Source organism: Grammomys surdaster, unplaced genomic scaffold (genome assembly GCF_004785775.1).
Source record: "Grammomys surdaster isolate TR1022 unplaced genomic scaffold, NIH_TR_1.0 164, whole genome shotgun sequence".
Lineage (NCBI taxonomy): Eukaryota > Metazoa > Chordata > Mammalia > Rodentia > Muridae > Grammomys > Grammomys surdaster.
The window spans coordinates 236,872-259,171 of record NW_021604612.1 but is presented as its reverse complement, the minus strand read 5'-3'; the positions used below and the strand labels follow the sequence as shown (position 1 = coordinate 259,171).

The following is a 22,300-nucleotide window of genomic DNA, read 5'->3' as shown; positions in this document are numbered from 1 at the left end:
CCCCCCCCCACTCCAAACTCTTCATCTAGATATGTGCTGGGTGTGGTGGCACACCCTTTTGGAGACAAAGGCAGGAGGATCTCTGTGAGTTAAGACCAGTCAGATCTACAAGGCAAGTTACAGGGCAGCCAGGACTAAACGGAGGAAACCTTGCACCCACCAAAAAGGAGGAGGCGGAGGAGGAAGAGGAGGGGGAGCCTCCACTGCCATGGCAGCAGCCGCCGCCACCGTGGGCCTACTATGTGCTTGAGCAGAGAGGTAAACGCGACGTGGTGGCACCGTAGAAGGGGTAAAAAAAAAAAGCACCTACTGTTTGTGGTTGTCAGTACTGTCACGTACTGAGTATCGGAGCCTATCAGAGCAGAGTAGCCTTCCCCTCCTTCACCATCCCTATCGAGGCCAACCGGGGTTTCCTCTTCCTCCCACAGTCCTGAGGCAGGAAGGAGGGGAGGCCTGGAGAACAGCCGTGTCGACATCCTCCATAGCTCCAAGAGAAGGGTCTGAACGGAACTGAGGGCAGATGTCACTCAGGGTCGAAGGAAGTGAGAGAGGGGAAGGGCTGTGTGTGTGTGTGTGTGTGCATGTATGTGTGCTCGTGTGTGCGAGTGTGTAGGGGGCTGGGTGGAGAAGCAGCCAGGGACAGAGCCACAGACAGGCAGGGCAGGAGACAGAGGGATGAGAGCTAGGGAGGCAGAGGGAGAAGACAACGACCAACAGCAGTGGGGGCAAACACTGAGATGAGTGAGCAGAGCTGGATGGGCGAGAGGGAGACCAGAGGACACTGGTCCGCGGCAGGCACAGGTAGGGACGGGGAGGTCCAGGGAGATGGCTCAGTGGATAAGGTGCTTGTTGTGCAGACAAGAGGACCTGGGTTTAAATCCCCAAGTCCCACATAAAAGCCAAGGTAGGAGCATGACATCTAAAACGTAGCATTGCGGCGGTGAGTGAAGAGAAATGTCCCCTGGGGGTTGCTGCTTTTCCAGTCTGCTGGGAGTGGTGAGAGACACTTTTTCCTAAACTAGGATGCAGGACACAGGAAGACACTCAACGTCCCTCTGAGGCCTCCTCATGTGTACACACACACACACACACACACACACACACACACACAGGGGCAGAGATACACATGGGTAAAGAGATAGCAAGGGATCAATTTCTGATGTTGAGAGACACACATGGAGGGGACAGGATGGGGTGAAGACGCTCATTCTGAGAAAGAAGGCTCTGGTTAGGCAGCCTGTGGGTTCCCCAGTCAGGTGCCCAGGGGCTGGGAGAAAAGGGGCTGTCACAGACAGAACTTCCCAGGGCCCAGAACTCCCAGCACCTGTGGTGGTTGGTCCTCAAGTTCCATGCTAAGGAGGGTTATCTCAACACTGGCCGTATCCAGAGCCTTCTACTCTTCGTTATTTACTTATGGAGTAATTCAAGTCTTTAAAAACGATTTCCTTCCTCCTATGCTCTCAGTTCCTGATACTCTGAGACCCGACACAATCCAGCCTGGTACGTGAGGCTCACCTGTGACTTTAAATGCCTCCAGTTTTAAAGCACACGTCCTGACCCCCGACCCCATCCCCCACCCCGCCACCCGATGCTCCCACAAACTCAGATTCTGCACTGAGCAAACACAGGCCAACAGGCTTTGCCTGCCAGTTCTCACAGGTGTGGGTCTCTCCCCCTGGCAAACCTGCCCTTCTCCTACCTGGCAAACTCCTCCAAGATGCCTCCCTGACTATCTCATCTCTGTTCCACACCCCCTAAGAGCCTGGCTCCCTGGCATCTTTGGGGTGGCCTACCCGGTCCCCATTGTACCCCCACCTCAACCCCACATTCCAGCCCCCAACTCCCACTGGGGCCTGCACACATTTGTGAACTGTTAGGGAGAAGGGATAAAGGCCCCCTACCTGCCTCAGGTGGACAGAAAGCAACTCTGGGCTCTGTGACAGCAAGCCAGGCTACCCAAGCTACCTCAAACCACACAACCAGCTTTGACCTGGCTCCTCCTCAGGGACTCTGGCCAATGCCCAGTAAAAAGAAGGAGCCCACAGCACTACCCATGACGGAGCTGACCTAAGAGACTGAACATTAGTGCAGACAGTGCACAGACAACATAGCTATCACTAGTATTTAGAGAACAAGGGCTGGCCAACTTTCCAAAGACCGCTGCAGGAGCATTGAGGTCCCACATCCCTCTCCTAACTACTCCAGACCCCGTGATGTTCCAAGAGACGGGCAGAGGCCTGACCAGGCTCGGCTCCCTCATAATACCTCGCTTTTCCTATACACACAGGTCTGTGATAGGGTTCAATTAATAAAACAGGGACAGCAGGAGAGTAGCAAGTTTGTGCTTTGGGGAAATGACTGGGTGTGGCCCAGTATGACTCCGCCCCCAGAACAAGGTATGGGGCAGAACCCCCCTGACTCTTGAGTCTAGGTCATCACTGTTTCAAATATGCTTTTTAGAAAGCAGCATGGGGGAGGGGGCACACGCAGTGATGTCAAGCACCCAACTTCCCAGGTCCCTAGAACAAGGAGCCTTCGCTGCTTTTGGATCTGGGAGCAGCCTCTTCCTAGGGAGCTGCAATGTGTCACGGCAGACACAGCTACCGAGTGTTCACTGCTTTCTGGCCCGGCACAGCTGGGACTGTGCACGACTGTAGAGTTGCCTCTCTCCAGGCACCGTGTACGCCAGCTGCCTCTACCAACAGCCTACAACAAGCTCATGTGGCTTCTGGTGACTGATACGCTGCTGGCCTTGGAGTTTTTATGTCATACTGAGGAGAGAGCAGGGGGAGAGGAAGCTGACCCTGCAGCCAGTGGTTCAGAATCATGCATTCCAGAACCAACTGTTCAACTGCTGAGACGTGGCAGGGCCGCAGCTAGCCTCTACTGTTTCACACAGGCTTAGGCCAAACCTGAACCCCTCGAGAAGGTTCTCTGTGACTTGGGGACTGTGAGGTGCTGCTCCACAGGGCGTGTGAGGAGCATGTGGGGAGCAGTGGGGAGCACGTGAGGGCAGCAGAGCCAGGGTGAGTTTGAAGAACACCAAGGAAGATAAAATAGATTTAAAAGGTGCTAAGCAGTAGGGGTGGTTTTAAAACACAAGTAAGGCCCTTGGCCTCTCTCAAAACCTCTGATGCCTTTCTATACCAGGTCAGACTCCTGGGGTCAGTCCTGAGTGTAACACTGGGGCCAGGTGGGGACGAGAGGGATCAGGACAGCCCAAGACACCTGACAGAGCCTTGGAAACTCAGTTTGGAACTGTTTAAGTTTCCTTTACAAATGTCTGGATGTCAGTCCAATTAAAACCAGAAAAGCAGCCAGGCTTGGTGACACAGGCCTGCTGTCCGAACTCCCAGGAGGCTGAAGGAGGAAGACTGAGAGTTCAAAGCCAGCCTGGGCTATATACAGAGAGAGTTCTAGGCCGGCCAAAGCAACTTAGTAAGACCTCGTCTCAAAATGAACCAGGAGAAGTAGACTTCCACTGTAGTTCAATGGGAGAGAGCCTGTCCAGCATGCATAGAATCCTAGGTTCAAATCCCTGGTAACTACAAAGCCAACTGGCCAACCTAGAAAAGCCACATTGCCAGGGAACCAAACAAAAACCGCAGGCAGTTTAGCAGGAAGAACAGGCCCAGAGGGGTAAGCGCCTTGGCCAATATCGGGGCTTACAAGCCTCCAGGACTTCACAAGTCCAGAGCCCTGTGTCTGTCCACCCTGCCACTCAGGAGGAAGTGAGACAGACAGATACAAATGTGCACACGAGTGGCTAATACTTGTAACCGCTGAGCCCAGGGGCTCACGTGCCAGGCCTTACAAAGGGAAACGAGAGAGGAAGGTCGGTAAATGATGAAGATAGTCTTGGCCTCAAACCTCTCTCCAACCTGGAAGCTGGATGACCCTGCAGACCCTACAGCAGCAACCACTGGGGGCCTCCGTGCTCTGAGCTTCCGCTGCTGTGAGAAGAACCAAGCTAAGCATCTAGGCCAATGGCTGGCACTCAGCGAGCCCTGTAAGTTCAGCCAGGTTTGTAATCACTGAGGTTTGCAAAGGGCAGACTCTGGACTGTTTATGACATCATCCTCCTCCTATCCCCAGGAGGTAGCAGCCACTTGTACTCTGCTCTGCAAACTCAGCCCAGGGGTAGCGAGCAGCAACAGCTCCAGGCCTGGTTTCCAAGTGGAGAGGCGGTGCCAGCTCTCTGACCCTGCCATCTTTCTGCCACAAACCAGCCTAGGTCAAGAGCCTGATAAATGTGAGCATCCGATACATCGCAGCCGGGCCACCAGCTGCCATCTCTTCAGCAGTCATGTCCCCCCTTGTCCTCCTCTGCAATTTCTGGGGCTTGGCCCAGCCCTCCAGCTATTTCAAATGACTCATGGCCACAATTCCTCCTCAGCCCGCAGCTTGGGATGGGGGAGAGAGGCATCCCAGACCTCTGTGGTATGTCTGACGCTGGGCCACTTATGGCCCACTGTAATGTATACCCTCCCAGGCAGCAAGACACGCTTGATACCCAACAAGTACTATTCAGGAGAACTTCCGTGAGGTCAGTTAGCAAATCAAAGCCACCCAAAGCATACCTGAGCTCTCGAAAAGAGATACACTGTGAAGCCACATGACCCACAGTCTAGCAACAAATACACCCACAATGCCCCGGTGGCTTTCTCTAGCTCAAGATACCATCATGTAGAGCTCTGAGGATGTACCTCCATTCCCCAGCAGGGACACAAGGTCTAGAGAGCTTCTTCACCAAGTAACTTGTGGAGAATGGTGGGGCTACATCCAGTGCCTGGGGCTCTGCTTCCCCTGTTAGGTCACCAGCCATAGCCAGGTGACACCATGCTGGAGCTGGGGACCAGGACCTGCAGGGCAATGCTATTTTAAAGCCTGCAACAGGTAACTACCAGAAGCCTGGACTGTAGAAATCAGACTCCCTTCAAGAATGTAGCTCGAGGCTATGGAAATAGTTCACTGAGTAAGATAAGAGATCACGCTAGGCTATAGCCCGTGGACTGGGTCTCCAGCATACCTGGAAAAGGCTGGGTGTGGTGGTACACAGTTTTGATTCCAGCGGTTAAGAGGCAGGTGGGTGTCTATCAGATCCAGGCCAGCCAACACTACACAAAATGGCCTTGTTTCAAAAAGGGAGAAAAACAAAAAATAAGTCTGGGCCCAGCATCACTCGCTTGCAATCCCAAAGTTTGAGATATAAATCAATCAGGAGAGTCTCAGAGGCTCCTTGGTTGGCTGCTCTAGGCAAAATGGCAAGTTCTAGGTTGAGTGAGAGACTGTGCCTCAAAAACCAGGATGGAGCTCGATAGAAAGACGTCCTGGATCAACCCTCATCCTACATCCAACATCCCCAGACCCAGCACGTGCATACACACATACCACTCACAATAATTATAAAAGGAATGCAGTTCTATTGGCAGAGTACTCTTCTAGCACGCCCAAAGTCCTGGGTTCCAACCCAGCACTGAATACAGAAGGTGTCACGATGCACTCCTGAAGAGCACTCAGGAAGTGGAGGCAGGATCAGAAGTTAAAGTTCATCTTAGGTTCCACAGTGAAGGCCAGTCTGAGTCACAGGAGACCCTGTCTCAACACACACACACACACACACACACACACACACACACCCCTCTATCTCCCTTTCTGTGGGAAGCACGCTGTCTCTTTTGTAACCTCACCTCACCCAGCACAGGAAGAGGGTGTGCAGGTCCAGGCCCCAACCCCAGCAGGTACTGAGGCTATCAACCATAAATCTGCTCACCACTCCTCCTTCCTCACTCGAAGGTCCGAAGGAAACGCCCGGATGACACACAGGGTACCCCCCTCAGTGCACTCATGAACCAGAAAATCATTTATAACAAATGCGTTAAAGCCGGGAGGATTCTGACTGCTTCAGAAGAGAGTAAACATATTCAGGATTATGGGAACCCTCAGGCCAGGCAGGTGGCACAAGCCTCTAATTCCAGTACTCAGGGGCTGAAACCGGAGAGTCTGGGGTTCAAGGTCAGCTTGGGCTACACAAGACCTGGTCACAAACATCATCACGACTATCACACACCAGAGGCAGTAAAGTGGTAAAGCACTTTGGGAGTTTGGCATCTCCTCAACAGGTTAAACTTTAAAGGGATCTTATAGCCCAAGGACCCCAGTCCTAGGTTAAGTATTTAGGCAGAACTGAAAACATTCATATCCCAAGAAATACAGGCATGTAGTATTCCCAGTAGCAGTACTAGTCAGAACCTTAAAGAACCATCAACCCACTGTCCATGTACAAGCCAATGGACAATACACACACACACACACACACACACACGGAGTATATCCACACTAGGAAATACCATCCACATGAGAAACCATACACAAAGCAGAGAAATTCATAGACAGACCGTAGGTGTAGATGAAGGTGGGCTGGGGCCTGGGGAAAGAGGTTTGGGAGTTGACTGCTGCTTTGGGGGAATGTACAAATGTTCTAAAAGTAGACAACGGGGATCAGTGCGTAATGTGAGCATCCTAAAACCCACCACCTAAAGTTTACATCCAAAGGGTGAGCTGTACCGTTAGCGGATCAGATCTTCAGAAAAACTGTTACAAAAATCCTCAGATACGGTTTTTAAAACAAGATATGGTACACGGATAAGCCCGAGCCGAGGCGAGGCGGGTACAGCGGTTCACGAATAACTTAAAAACAGCTTCTTCAGGATAACGAAACAAACCCAGTTCTGCATGCCCGGAAACAGAGGCTGGAGAAAGGGCATGTCCCCAATACTTAAGCCGGAGCCTCCCAGCTCGATCTGCCCCAACGCAGAAGCTGGGCCTAACTAACCATCGGGCAACCCTGCTACGATGAAAGAAACAAGGGGTGGGGAGGGCGAGGAACAGTGTGGACACTGGGAGAAGGGGGTACAGGGGCAGCCACCTCTGGGATGGGATGGGGGGTGAGGGTCGCACGCGCGCGCGCGCGCACGGAGCCCCGCGGGGAGAGTTCCAGCTCCGTCCTGGCTGCGAGTCCTAGCGGGGCCGGGCACGTGACCGCCCAGGCCTCAGTTTCCCCACGTGTGAAGCAGGAAGCAAGCCAGCAAGCAAGCGGGGCAGAGCGAGAGGTCTGCGCGTTCTAAGAAACCACCGTGGGCCGCGACCTCCGCAAGTTAACTTCCCCGCGGCGCCACGCGGGTGGGGCTCCAGGCCACGCGCGTCCTCCCGCGGAGCCCAGGCCTGGCCGCGCCGCCCACCGTCCCGACCGCGCCACGCAGCCCTAACCCGGTACTGGCCAAGGCCGCCGCCACCTACCGTGCCCAAATCGGCGCCCGCGCAGACTCCGGCTCCCTGCCGGCCGCCAGGGAGGCGCCGCGAGGGGCGGGGCCGCGTGTCGTGACGCAAGGGGCGGAGCCACTTGTGATTACGCCCCGGTCGCCTATCGCTTGACCACGCCCCCTGTCGCCTACCGCTCGAGTCGCGCCGGAGGACTCCAGGCTTGCCCGGAGGCCTGAGGGCGGGACCTAGATAGGCCCTGCCCACACACACGGCCTCGGCCACGCCTCCTCCCCAGCTCCCCCTCTAGCTAAGGGAGGGCCGCGCGCCGTGACGCAAGGGGTGTGGCCGAGAGAGCCCGCCCCTTCGCGCGTTGCCCCGCCCTCGCCTCCTCCCCGTGGGCGGAGCTCCTGCTGCATAGGGTTTACTGCTTTGGCTCCTTTAGCTACGCAGGGCGTTCCTCCTCAGAACGGCGCCCACGAGGGCGCAACCACCAGGCCGGCGTTCAGACGCTGAGCAGGCTGGCTGTCCGTCAGCGTAGGGGTGTGCACTGTAGGTACAGGATTGCATCCCAGAGAGCAGCCAGCCCGAGGTGTGCAGAGCAAAGGAAAGGGTGCAGGCTAGCCTCTCACTGCGTCCTCTATAGCCTCCTTTTACACCGCGCGCGCGGTGTGTGTGTGTGTGTGTGTGTGTGTGTGTGTGTGTGTGTGTGTGTGACCAGTTTAAAATACATTTCTGGGGCCGGAGAGATGTCTCGTTTGGTAAAGACACTTGCAATCCCCGAAACCCACGCAGAGATGGAAGAGGAGAACCGACTCCACAAAGTTATTCCCGACCTCCACACGTGTGCCTTGACACACACAGTAATATACATAAATAAATATTGAAAATAAAATCCTGGTGTTTGCGAGATGGCTTAGTGGGTAAGAGCACCTGCCTTCAAGCCTGATGACCTGAGTTCCGTGAGGGACCCGCATCATGCAAGGACACCCCCTCCAAACAAGTTGTCATTTGATCTCGCCCGGTGCTGTGAAATAATATCCCCCATACCTGTACAAAAATAAATGTAATGCATTTTTATACTAGTTACAAATGTCTATACAGGCCAGACAAGGCAAAGCACACTCAGATATGTGTTTGTCATTCATTCATGTATTCCATAAAACAGTACCCGCCCTGTGGGAGATGCTGGGCTGACAAAGTCCCAGCCTTGGTGAAGCCAGTTACCAAGAATGAAACCACGCGGCGTAAGCATTTACTGAGTGTATATTTGAGACTTTGTGTGACTAACGTCACAGCTCTGGGAGTTTTATACTATTTATGGGTGAAGAAAGATCAAAGAGGTCTGCCTGAAGGGGACTTCTGCTCTCCTGAGAGCTTTCTCTGGGCTTTACATTTTCACAAGTAAGCTGGATTCCCCTTCCGAACACCCCCCCCCCCAACACCAACAAGTACAGCAGTGTCTGGAACTGGCCAGGCAGGAGTAGGAGCCAAAGCTGGTCCAGGGAGAAAAGATGAAGTGCTTACCTCATGACCCGAAGCACAGGCGGGGTGGCGTGTGCGACTAGTCATGAAAAGTACATTAGTCACAGCAGAGACTGGGGCGGCTGGAACAGGATCCAGTAAGGAAGAGGTCAGCCTGGGGCCTTGCATGAAGACAGGTAGGCAGGATGTGGTGGAAGGGGAGGGTGCAGCCCAGCTCCTGTGCACTGAGGAAGGACATCTTCACGGGGTCCTGCTGAAATGGAGTCAGGGAACATGTTCATCAGGGAAGGATGTGGCTAGCTGAGTTTCTGTAAAGACCTCTCTGGGTGCTCTTAAGAAGGAACAAACAGGGCTAGTTAAGCATCCCAGGGTAGGCTAAGGACGCAGAGGAAGGATTCTGCTTCCAGAGATGTTAGGAAGACAGGAGAGGCAGATATGAGTGAATGGCTAGAGTGGGCATTCTCTCAGTCACCCAGGTTAGCAAACATTTGCAGATTTCAATCTGACTGTCACCTTCTGGAGCGTTAGGACCCTCCTGACGCCTTGTGGATCAGCCTGGGAATCATATGTGACTTTGGAGGCAGATGGGTGAACAAACCATCCCTGCCCCTGGACTGGGACCTTCTGGGATGGGCATCTCCTTCATCGGATCTCTGACCTGCTTCCTTAAGCAGAGTCATACAACACGGCACTTAGGGTAGTCTCCAGAGGATGTTTGTCAGAAGCACGGGATGGAGAAGTAGCACCAAGCATGTAATTCTAAACTCTTCCTAGCACTGACCCTCCCCCACACCCCCAGGTTATAGTGATGCTATAATCTCAATGGCTATGCCTTTTTCAGGCTTTTGCTATACTTGTAGCTGTTCTGAAGAGCATCCGGGGCCTGGGGATGTGGCTGAGTAGTAGAGCCAGATGAACACACTCGGGACCCCAGAGTCCCTCCCCAGAAGCACTGGGTTTGCTCTGTTTGTTTTTCTTTTAAATAATTTCCATTGCTTTCTCACTCTTTCCAATAGCCTTCTGAGGTTTTTTTTTTAAATCATCATACCCATTCTACAGATGAGGAAACAGAGGCTCAATCAGGAAATGTTGTTTGAGGACTACAGCCGCCTGTTAGTACTAATGTAAACTCAGGTATCTCGCACCCCTCCCCCCCCCACTCCCTGCCCAGTGCTCTGGCATCAGCAGGCAGCAGGCAGTGGGTTCCTTCTCTGCTTGTGGAGTTACCCTTTCTTTCTGGTCAGGCTTCAGGAAACACTCTTTGATCTCTGACTCAGATGACTGGGTGCCATGGCAATATGGTTCCAAACAAGGTGGTCATCTCTGGTGTGTGTGTGTGTGTGTGTGTGTGTGTGTGTGTGTGTGTGTGTGAGAGAGAGAGAGAGAGAGAGAGAGAGAGAGAGAGAGAGAGAGAAACCTGAAATGTGGCAATATGGCTCCAAACAAGGTGGTCATATCTATTTTGGGTGTGTGTGTGTGTGTGTGTGTGACAAGGTGTTCCATTAGCCAGAAGCTCACCAACTAGGCTGGACTGGATGGCCCAGAAGTCCTAGGAATCTTCTCATCTCTGCCTCCCAGTGCTAGTGCTAGGCTTACCAACACAGTCTACTACACTCCACATTCTCACATGGGTTCTGGGCACTGAATTCAAGTCTGGATGCTTCAATGCAAGTGCTCTGGTGACTGACTAGTCTGCCAACCCTTTCTTTCCTTCTTTCTTTCTTTCTTTCTTTCTTTCTTTCTTTCTTTCTTTCTTTCTTTCTAACAGTCAGTCTCACAATGTAGCACAGGTTGGTCTTGAACTCATGGCTGTTCAGCCCCTGCTTCCCAAGAGCTAGGATTAGACACACACCATCATCACCCGTCTCAAATGCCCACCTTTTCAAAGCCTCCGAGGACACCCTGGAACCATGTCTTCTCCCTTCAGTTGCTACATGCCCTTCAATGTCTGATGCTGACTGGGTTGTGGTCGGTGACCCCGAGCACTTCCGGGGCTAGTCCTTTCTACTCTTCGAGCGACCCATGTCCTCAAGCCTGAAAGATGTGGGTTACCCCTGTCACCATGGAAATAGTGCTTCATCAGAGAGACGCTCTGTCTTCCCAAATATTTGGATCAAAGATTCAAGATCTTGGATCTAGTAGGGCGTGGGAGCTCAGCTGAATTGCAGTTGTAAGGCCAGTGTGAGGAGCAGGACTCCAGGCTCCTGGAGAAGCTTCCAGAAAGGTGGGCCTTGAAACCAGCCCCTGCTTTCTTTCAGGGTCACCCCCAAATCATGTTTTGAGTTGTGGTTGAAACTGGGTTTCGGTTTCAAGACACATGGTGGTTTCTCATGCTCTAAAGTTCTTCTCCAGGTGGTCGGCACCTCACATTTCCAGGGCAGGCTGGAGTCAGGACCCAGGGCAGGGCTGACAAGTTGAGCCTGTCTGTTCACCCTGGCCGAGTGGGTTTTCTTTCCCTCTGCAGTGTTTATTTTGCTGAGAGTCTTTTGTATGTTTTGTTTTTCTTACAGATTGTCTTATGTGCTCGTAAATTTTGCTAGCCAAACAATAAATAAATAATAATAAAAAAAAAGTACTGACTGTTAATCCCTCCTGGGCTTTTGTGTTTGTTTGGGCAAGTATATGTATCTAATCTCAAGGATGCTAATTTGCCCAATTTTTTTCACCTGTCAGTACCCTGGAGAAAATACGGATTTCACTGAGCTGAGAGCGACTAGGAAGGAGTTTGAAAATTAAACAAGCTGCTGAATACCAATTTTCTTTCTCTCCCTCTCTCTCCCTTCACTCCCTCTTCTTCCCCTACCCCCTTTCTCTCTCCAGGGTCTCAAGTGGCCCAGGCTTACTCCAACTCCTTATATAGCAGAAGATAACCTTGAATATATGATCCTCCTGCCTCCACCTCCCAATTGTTGTGATTATAGGCATGTGGTACTAGACCCAATATTTTCTGTGAGGGAATCAAACTCAGGGATCCAGGCAGGCTAGGCAAGCACCAACCAACTGAGCTGTGCCTCTAGCATCTGTTTGTCTTTTTTCTAGGACTCATCAGATTGACATGAGTAAAAACAACCATCATGTAAATAATATCAAAACCATCCTTTTAACAACCACGGGATAAAACTCTGAACAACTAGCAAGCCATTGACTCGACTCGATGGAAATCACCTTTCTCTTTCAGGCAGTATGTGCCATCCTGCTATTAGCAGGACCTTGGAGCTAAGAAAGTGTGCCAGTTAAGTTCTTGTGGATCGTGACTGTAGGGCTCTGCTCGGAGACAACAATCCCTCCACTCAGAAGGTGGAGGCAGGAGGATCAAACATTTAAAATGATCCTTGGCTATGCAATAAATTCAAGGCCAGCCTGGACTATTATATCAAAAAGGAAACAGGCAAAGAGATCTGCACTCACACACCATAGGAGCTCAGGGACACCATAGGAGCTTGGGGTGGAGGAAAAGGAAGGAAGGGGAAGACAGACAGACAGACAGACACAATGGTAGGAATTCGCCAGCTCAGGGTGAGGATCTCTCGGAAGCTTGCATTTAGAATCAGTCCTGGAAGATTAGTGATTTGTTGCCAAGAACCGTAGCTTCAGAATCTTGAGTTTGGAGGGAAAGTCAGGCTACTGATTGACCAAGGGGGGGGGGAGTGTAATACCCAGGAGATCATTTACAAGACACCTCCCAGGGCCCAACAGAAGCACAGACCATCCGGCAATCCTGATCCACAAACAAGCCCAAGACGCTAGCCACTTTGTTGGGTAGGAAGGGAGAATCACAGTAGAGGGAGAGACAGGATGCAGTTGCGCTAGATCCAAGGAAGGCTGGGCAACATGGCACCTCTGTTTTGGAACCCCAGAAAGCCCAGACGAGGTGTTAGAAGACCCCACCTTCCTTATCTCTCTCATCTCCTGCCGGCTCAGCCTCTAACCTGTCCCCACTCCTGCCCACACAACCACCAAGCCACTGTCCCCATCCCAGAATGCTTTGCTACATCTACCACGATCTCCCTGCACCCCCGCCCGAACTCGAGGCACAGCAAAGCTGCCAGAGACAGCTGTGCGAGCTGCCCACCGCACAGGATGTTGCTTCCACGTGCAGACCCCACAGCCCTCCACCAGCAGTTTCAAGCAGGTGACAGAAAGATACACCTGTTTTCTTTTAATCATCGATATCTCGGAGCCATCTGGGCCGGCAGGGCTCTGCTGTTTGCTCTGCCTAGAATATAACTTCCCCGTGCTTCATGCTTCATGAAGCAGGCTCTGGCTCCATCACTCGAGCCTCTTCTCCTGGAAGATATCCATAGCAACACCCTTCTCACCACAAGCTTCCGGCTAACGTCAGTCAACGCTAACTACAGATACACGAGTCAATAATGCCTGGTAGAGATTTCCGGAACACAGGGTTCTGGGTGGACTCATGGACTGAATCAATTACTCAAAAGTAACATTCCTTTCGATCTTCGTTGTTTTTAAAGCAGGAACACGGGGGGAAAAATCTCAGCTGGTTTGTGCTTTTCTCCAACATTCGCTAATGACCCACTGAGTCATGTCAGGAGCGGAGACAGGGGAGTTAACCTGCTGCTGAGGCTTAACACGTAGGCTTCTCTAAACTGTATTTGATTTCTTCGTGCAATTACTTTCTGACTACGGTACATGAGGCTGAGTTTCTGCTTCCTGGAGTGCTATAATAAAGTTTTATTTACACATTGATGAGTCTATTTAAAGTGCTGAGTGCAAATGCACACCCAGACCACGTGCAAGCCGAGCAGAAGGTCATCTGGGCCCAGTGGGGAGGAGGAGCGTCTGATGCGCAGACTCTGAATCCAGAATGTTTGGATTTGGGTACGGGTGTTTGCTGTGTGACGTTGGGCAAGTCTGTTCCCATCTCTGGGCCTGGTATTCTTCACATGTTCAACTGGAAGGGTTGTAGATCAACTGGAAGGGTTGTAATGCTAAAGTAGCCTGAAAGCTATAGTGAAATGTGTGTGAAGATTCCTGCGGCTAGGCACAGAGGCATACACCTGTAATCTCAGAACTCAACAGGCTGAGGGGGAAGGATCCTGAGTTCAAGGCCAGCCTGAGCTACATAGCAAGGCCTTGTCATATATACATACACACACATATATAGGTATATGATGTAGATGACATATATGTGTATGTGCATATGTATATGATGTATGTATATATGTATATATATGTATATATACTTGAGTGTTCTAGCTGCATGAAGGCACAAATGAATGCATCTCTGGAAGCCAGAAGACGGTGTCATATTCCCTAGGACTGAAGGAATAGCTGTTTTTGTGAGCTGCCACGTGGGAGCTGGGCATAGAACCCAGGTCCTCTGGCTGGACCGCCAGTGAGTGTTCTTAACTGCCCCACCATCTCGACAGCCTGCAGACGTTGTCTTAATAAATAAGCAGCCAAACAAAGAAATGGGCTGAGGGTGTAGCTTAGTGGGAGGAACTCTTCCCTAGCTTGTGCAAAGCCCTGGGTTCAATCCCTAGCACCAAATAAACTCAGCGGTTCACACCCCTAAGAAGAATTTGGCTCAGAAATTTAAGGTCATCTTCCACAACACAGGGAGTGCCGAGCTCCAATGTCATCCTTGGCTAGACACCAAAGCTGGAGGCTAGTTTGGGACATATGACCTTATCCCTTACCCCTCGGAAGAAAATCTCTGTAGTGATTGCGGAGTTTATGATTGGTTGTTCAGGTTGTGACTGCGACCAGGAGTCGCAGGTGGGCGCACACGGTTTATGGATCCAAGCGCATGTCGGCTGTAGGAACTTTATTAGCAAGGAAAGATGGGACACGAGGCAGGGCGGGCTGTAGAAGGGAGGCTGGGGGCTTGGCTCACTTGGGGGGCTCCGCGGTCAGCACCGGGAAACAGCCCTCTTGGTGCCACTGGCGATCCCGCAGGCGCCGCACAGCCTGCATCTGCGGCTGGAAGGCTCCCCACTCGTTCCAGTGCCGGAAGTCGCCAGGCTCCAGCAGATACTGGTAGCCACGGTAGCCTGGGTACTGGTAGCCGACCCATCTGGAAAGAGAGCAGTGCAGGTCTAAAGGCGGCCAGCGAACCTCCCACACCATTTTCACCACCTATCCTGCAGGGAGTGTCCAGTACGGACAACACATCTGGCAGGGCTTGGCCCTTCCAGCCCTGGTTAATGGAGCATGGCCTTCCTCTTTCTGATAGGCCTCAGTATTCTCTTCTGTAAAGTAGGCAGTCAGTCATGTGGCTGTTGTTTTGAGCATGCTTGGGGACCAGATGGAGTGAATGTCCTCACTGTAGGCAGTCATTCCACGGAAGACGGTGACGCTGCACTCTCCCCTCCCCCACTCCCAAGAACAGAATTCAGTGATTCACTCTACGCCCCGTCCTTGCCTGAACACAAACTGCAGGCTTTCCAAAGCCCTTTTCTGACCTCCTGTTTGTCATTATCTGGTTTCGGCTGCAGGAATAGTTAGCTAGATCCCACCCAGTTCTACCTACCCTTGATAGAGGAGGGGAGCCCAGGCTGGACCATGTCCTCACTGTACAGGGCACACACTGATATCTCTAGTATTGGGTAGAAGAAACTCTTCTAATTAGAGAGTAGCTTCAATCCAAGCCTCCCCTCTGAGACCAGTATGGGCCAAACTCTCAGATAAGACTCAGAAGGACACAGGTTCTGGGGGCGGGGTGGTGGCAGGGGGTGAAGGCTACCACCCAGAAGCACCACAGGAAGGCAGAAAGTGACACTCATCTGTAGGGGACAATACTAGGAGGTCAGGCACCCGGCTCTTCTTAGATTCTTGTGGAGGTAGAAGAGAGGGTTCTGCTTGGGAACCTCAGATCCCAGGAATCAAAGTGGATAAGGGTGCCTCATCCACCCATTGTATAGCCAGCAACACTGAGGTGCAACAGGGTGCCATCTCACCCAGGGACCTCTGCTAGACTTACAGTCTGTCCGCATCCGTTCTGGCCAGGGCCTCATTACTAATAAGCAGTGAGATCCTCTCCATCTGTGGGCTAGTATTAAAACTGAAGTGAAACTTGTCACATGCCCAGAACCTAGTCCTGGAAGACTATGTATATATGTGTGAGATCTGTGTGTGTGATCTCTGTGTTTGTCTGTGTGTGTATCTGTGTGAGATCTCGATGTGTGTGTGAGATCTGTGTGTCTGTGTGTGAGAGATTGGTGTGTCTGAAAGGGCAAGAGCTGTCTCGCTGTGTGTATCTCTATGTATGTCTCTCTGTGTGAGATCTCTGTTTGTGTGTGTCTCTCTGTGTGTGTCTCTGTGTGTGAGATCTCTACATTTGTCTGTGTATCTGTGTGAGAGAGATCTCTGTGTCTCTATGTATGAGATCTCTGTGTGTCTATCTCTCTGTGTGTCTCTGTGTTTGAGATTTCTACATTTGTCTGTGTATCTGTGTGTGCGAGATCTTTGTGTGTGTCTGTGTGTCTATGTGTGTGAGAGATCTGTCTGTGTGTCCGAGAGAGATCTGGAGAGACCTGCTTCTGTGTATGTGTGTGTCTGTGTGTGAGATCTGTGTGTGTGAGAAATCTCTGTGTATGTCTGTCTGTCTGTCCGTTCGTCTTTCTTTGTATGAGATCTCTGTGGGGAAGAGGGGGTTATAAGGTCTTTCCCTTCCCCAGGGGCCTGATGTGACCTTCCATCTCTGATACCCTCAGCTTCTGACTCTGCACTTGCTGCCGGCTCCAGAACCTGGGTGCTTACGTGCCACCGGAGACGGTTATGCTGCCCACCCGGTCACAGAAGCCATAAACCCAGAGGCTGGGCACATCATCCTCTTGGATCTCCATGGTGTTGCCCTTGAAGTTGGCCCCTTCGAATAGGCAGATCTTATGCTCCTGGGAATCCTGGGAAGACAGAGACAGTCAGAAATGGAAGCAGAAGGTTGGGGGTGGGGGAAGAGGTGGGGAGGGACCCCTGGGGCTTGTCCAGTGAGGACTCTCCTTGTCCGGGAAGAGGAGATTAATGATGGAAACATCTCAGATGCCCAAGGATAAAATGACCTCATCCACACAGGCTTGGGTTCATACAAGGAGATATGTGTGGCGTCACCCTGCAGTAACACAGAGGCTCAGAGAGGGCAAGCATATTGATTTACACCACACAGCCAGCCAGAGACAGTGCCTTTCAGACACGTGACATTCCAATTCCCACCAGTCTCTCTGTGCCAATGGAGAGCTGTGCCAATGTCTTTTTATAACAACTTCTCATCAGAGTGAGTTATAGTGGATCACGGAAGTGGATGTGGAGCATAGATCTGGGTTTGGGTCTTGACTGTGGCCCAATAATTGGGGCATTTCACACCTCAAGCCTCAGTGTGTCTTCCCATAGAATGGGTCTGTGGCTGCTTCACCCATGGGACTGTGACTTAGACACTTCCTAGCTGAACGATATATCTGGAAGATGCTATGGGAAGACCCTTGAGTACCAAGCTAGAAGGAGCCCTGGCTGGACATGGTGTTTTATTGGTTGTTGGTTTTGTTTTCTGTTTTGAGGTGCTGGGGGTGTAATCCTGGTCCTGCTGCATGTTAGGCCACTGAGCCCCGACCCCAGCCCACACGAGCTTTAATAGTTGAAGTGCCACAGGGATGAACAACCAATGGTATAAGGGGAAGCCCAGCCCATTGCCGACAAGTCGTGCTGCATGAAGACCTTAGTTTTCTATGTTTGGACCTCAGTTTCACGATCGCTACAATAAGAGTTGTAATGGCTTCTGTCTACCAGGGCTGCTGTATGGATTTCACAGAAGGAAGAGAAAGCACCCAGCATATAGCAGGTGCTCAATAAAGGGGTACTTTATCCACCACTGTTGACTAGCAAACACGGGGAGGGCAGGACACAAGTGTGTTCTTCTGTGGGCATACACTGTGGACACTTTGGAAGACTGTACATGAACTGAGCCGGTTAACTTTTCCAGGAGGCAGGGACCAAGGGAACTGTCATAGGAGAATGGAGTTTAAGGGGGGTTTTGTAGGTCAAGTAGGAGTTGGGAGCCAGAGAAGGGAAGTAGCGGTAGAGACCACACTGAGCAGAAGAGAAGGCATAGGCAAAGGCTGGTGCGCGCTGGACAGCAAACGTCCCTGAAAGAGGGTGTGGTCTGAGGTAGGCATGGGGACACAGGAGATGATTAGTGAGCACTTTGAGGTGACTTAAGCAATGACGGTAACTGTTAACCTATAGCTGTTGCCATCTTGAGGATCTTGGGGGATGGAGGTGGGAATTAGTAAGTCTGTGGCTCCCCACTGCGATAGCGGTGAGAACTCACCTTGCTCCATAAGGCCCCGTGGGACCCCACCTCTCGGTCACTCCCTCTCACTTTAACCTTCCCCGTCTACTCAGGCCGCCGCAGCTGTGTCTGTCTGTCCAGGGGCTAGTGTTTAATTGCTGTTGCAGGACTCTGCCTATGCTGGCCCCTGTATAGCTTTTCCTCACGCTTCCCTTGGGCTGACTCTGCTCCCACCCCTCAGGTGCTGGATGCCCCGCCCACTGCCAACTACCAACCAATCCCAGCTCCTGTCGCCCATCCCAAGCCGCCTGGACCAAGGTTTGTGGTTACAGAAGGGCTTCCAGGACCTGCGGCTGAGCCCATAGAATCAGGCCAGAAGCAACCACACTGGTGATCAGTTTTTATTCTGTTTTTCAATTTCTCCCCGAGACAGAGTCTCAACTGTGTAGCCCTGACCGGCCTGGAATTCACTACGTAGACCGGGTATGTAAACTCTCGGAGATCTGTCTGCCTCTGCCTCCTTGAGTGCTGGGCTAAAGATTAGTGCCACCGTGCCTGGGTCCCCATGATCAGGTTTGATTTTGGAAATAACTCTCTAATTTTCACGAAAGCAGGGACGAGAGACAGGGAACCCAGGAGTGAGGTGTGTCGGGTGGGGTGGGGGAGGTGCTCAAGAGAAGGACAATGGTGGCCCAGAATCAGAACAGTCACAGAAGACACAGGATGAGTCAGTCAGACCACTGGATCATGGCCCCCGGTAAGAGATGACCTAGGGAGGGGGAGCGGTGATGGAAAGGGGCTTCCCCAGAATCAACTGCTCCCCCCCAGAATCGGAACTGATTGATCTGGGTGAGGTGGAGGTGTGTAGTCTTTAGATTTTTTTTTCTAGTATATTTTATTTTAACAACTATGTCTAAAATATAATCATAATTTTAATCTGTCCAGCGTGATCACGTGAAAATGTGATCTTACAGTTGTGAGAAACACGTGTTGTCAGCATTTTGTCTAAGCTCCGCCCCATAGTTACCTGGCAACAGCCAGGTGCCCCTGACTCACTATAAAAGGGGCTGCTTGCCCCCTTCGTTCTCTCTTGCTCTTGCCTTCTTCCTCCTGCTCTGTCCTCTCACCCCTTCCCCCTCTCTCCCCATTCCCTTCCCCCTTCTCTCTTCACATGTTCATGGCTGGCCTCTACTCCTCTATATCCTCTACTGTCTGTCTGTCTGTCTGTCTGTCTGTCTCTACTACCCTCTTAACTCCTTTCCCCATGCCCTGAATAAACTCTATTCTATAATGTGGCTGGTCCCTCAAGGGGAAGGGATGTTTAAGCATGGGCCTGCCGAGGCACCCCCTTCCCCATACCTGACTGCACATCCACCAAAACATATTCCTTCCTCTCTTTATCTTCTTTATAAACACATCACACGTGGTGTCAAGTTTAAAACCAGGACCGTGTTTCACGCTTATGGAGTATCTCCATCTAGACCCGCCAGAGTTCACATGGTCAGTAACCACTTAGGATCTGATTGCGGGGTGCACGCCTGTAACCCTGGGGAAAACATGTAGCTAGGGCTTCAATATGGTATGCTATCTCAAAACACGAAGCAACACACACACCACCCAACGACCAACACCACCAGCTACAAATGGATAGCCCTTGCTGTATTGGATAGCAAATTCTAGACTGAGTACTTCATTGGCACTGCCTGATTGAACAAGGTTCCCAGCTGCATCCAGTACATAGATTATCTATTCTCAACCTGTGGGTTGTGACCCCTTTGGAGGGGTGGTTAAGAGACCCTTTTAGGGGGTCGCGTATCAGATATCCTGTATGATCAGACACTACTATTCTTAACAGTAGCACGCTTACAGTTATGAAGTAGCAATGAAATAATTTTGTGGTTGGAGGTCACCACAACATGAAGAACTGTATTCAAGGGTCACGGGCTTAGGAAGGTTGCGAGTCACTGACACAGACGGACATACGCAGCCACTCAAGGGTTTGCAGCTAAGCTCTGAGCTTTTACAGTGTGCCCGGCGTGAGGGCTGAAATCCAGCCTGGGATTCTCAATATGCTACGAGCATCCTGGCTGCCTGGCCCACAGTTGTGCACTAGTCCCAGGTGAGCCTTCATGAATGAACTTTCTTCACGGGTGTTCCCGCCTCGGGAGGCGACAGTCGCTGCCATCCGAGCCAGGCATGCGTGAGTGAGGAGGGTAGTTGGCTCGTGATTCGTAATTGACTCGTAATTCTGTAAAGATTAAACACTTTGTGGGGCTGTCTCCACAATCTAGATTTGTCTCCTTTACGCTGATCTAGTCAAACACCACAGAGATAACAGCATATGCTGTCACATGGTCAAGGCGTCACATCGTCCCCCAAAGTCCGTTTATTAGCCACTTCACAACTAACTTACCTTCCTTCCCTTTCGTCTCTTCTCAACAAGGTCTCTCTTGTAGCTGAGGCTAGATTCGAACTCATAACCCTCATGCCTTCACCTCCCCTGTAGTCGGATCATGGGCCTGTGTCAACCCACCAAGTCCAACTATAGTGCAAACTTTGTTCTGCATGTTGCGTGCCCTGGGTGGATGCTATGCCAGGAACCTGATCTCCTACGGGGGCGGGGGGCATCAAGGAGCACACTAAAATATCTTGTTCACTCTCCGGAAGCTTAACTCCAAACTCACAGAGCAGAGAAGTGATTGTATCACCCACAACCCTGGGTTGGGGCACAGAAGGAGTGTTTGCTGAATTGCAGAGATCAAGGGAGCCTGTTTCTGAGTAACCAGAGGTCGCTAGGCTTCTGGGCTCATTGTAGACTTCACCCCAGACCCAGTCACTCACCATCCTGATGGGCCGGAAGGACATGAGCCGGTCGCTGCGGTAACTGCTGGTCCAGGTGTCCCAGCGTGGGTACTCACCCTTCTCCAGGACAAACATCTCCCCACGGAAGGCAGATTGCTCAAAGGCCACCCAGCTGGACAAAAGAAGGACCAAGAAGGATGGAGACAGAAGAGAAAGCATCAGCAGGTGCCTTCCTTCCCGGTTTTTCTTCTTGTTTCATTTACGCAACAGCTCAGGCATCAAAATGAAAACCCGGAGTGGCCTGTGCTCCACCTGTGCGTAACCATGGACAAGTGGCTCCCCCTCTCCCAGACCTTACCACTTCATCTACACTAACAGTTTTTGGAGTTGGCAAAGGATTAAGTGAGATACTGTGTGTAATTATCTGAGCAGATTATTTTAGCACATATGGGATCCACAAGGCTTTAAATACTATAAGGACCTGGGGGCAACTAATTTATCAAGCAGGACTTTCTTTTAAGTTCACTAACAGCTGGGACAAACTCTCTGCTTGCAGCTAATGTGATTCTAATACCTACTGGTCACTTCTTTCCAGCCGTAGAAGGAACAGTCACTGGCCTCAGCTCCGCAAGCCAGGGTATGAAGTGTAGCTTTGTGTTCAAAGCAAGGCTTCTTCTCATAGGTACTCGTGACTTACAACAAAAGTAGGTTTTCAACTGTCAGAGTGGGTACAAGCTTGTGTTCAAAGGATCATTTAGAATAAAATACAAAAGCCAAGAATGATTATGCACCCTGCAATCCCAGCACAGGGGAAAGTAGCAAGATCATGATGTCTGTGGCCAGCCTGGGCTACACAGGGAGACCCTGTCTCCAAACAAAGAGACAAAATCAAAGGAAGCATTTGTGGGCAGTCCCAGAAGTTCAGATATGAGAGAATTAATTCTCATTTGCTGAGAACTAGCCTGGTAGCCAGGAGCCCCACAGCCGGGGTGCCTGGTGCAGTCACTGAGCATAGTCAGTCACCTGTTGAATTCTCATTCAGTGATGGCATACGTGAAGGTCTCCGTCTTTGACAAAGAGTAAGTAAACTGGAAGTTTAAAATCTAATGGGGGCTTTTTAAGTGTGGTCTGACTAGGAAGACTAAAGCAGGGATACTGTGGATGGTGATTCTGGCTCTCCGTGTTTGGAATTCTGAAGAACCAAGAGACTCAACAGAACATCTCCATGAACGTTATCTCCCTGAGGATGCTGGGACTTTCTCACCAGAAAGATGACAATGAGGAGAAACCATCGTGGGGTGAGAATCACAGAAGCCTCAGGACTTTGTCTGAGGGATGAATCAGCTACACTGAAGTGAGAGAATGAATATAGGGCTTGTCCTCAAAGAAGACAACTGAGGTTCTTAGTAGACTGGAGAAGGAGATCAAAGAGTGGATGATGGATGGATGGATGGACGGATGGATGGATGGATGGATAGATGGGTGAGTGGATGGATAGATGAATGA

At 51.3% G+C, this 22,300-nt stretch overlaps 2 protein-coding genes across 4 annotated transcripts in view; both read right to left on the bottom strand.

Annotated features, from left to right (window-relative positions):
- Tpst2 (tyrosylprotein sulfotransferase 2) overlaps positions 1-7,374 on the bottom strand; it is a 39,034-nt gene extending 31,660 nt beyond the window's left edge. The window contains exon 1 of the mRNA XM_028765452.1: positions 7,300-7,374. The gene's annotated coding sequence lies outside the window, so the exon portion shown is untranslated. The remainder of the gene's footprint in view (positions 1-7,299) is intronic.
- Positions 7,375-14,521: 7,147 nt separating this feature from the next.
- The window catches only part of Crybb1 (crystallin beta B1), a 13,880-nt gene continuing 6,101 nt past the window's right edge, over positions 14,522-22,300 (bottom strand). For all 3 annotated transcript variants that reach the window (XM_028765490.1, XM_028765491.1, XM_028765492.1), the window contains exons 4-6: positions 20,834-20,966; positions 16,471-16,613; positions 14,522-14,785 (exon numbers count right to left, since the gene is read on the bottom strand). In XM_028765490.1, the coding sequence (XP_028621323.1) occupies positions 14,602-14,785; positions 16,471-16,613; positions 20,834-20,966 (460 nt within the window). In that variant the 3' untranslated portion in view covers positions 14,522-14,601. The remainder of the gene's footprint in view (positions 14,786-16,470; positions 16,614-20,833; positions 20,967-22,300) is intronic.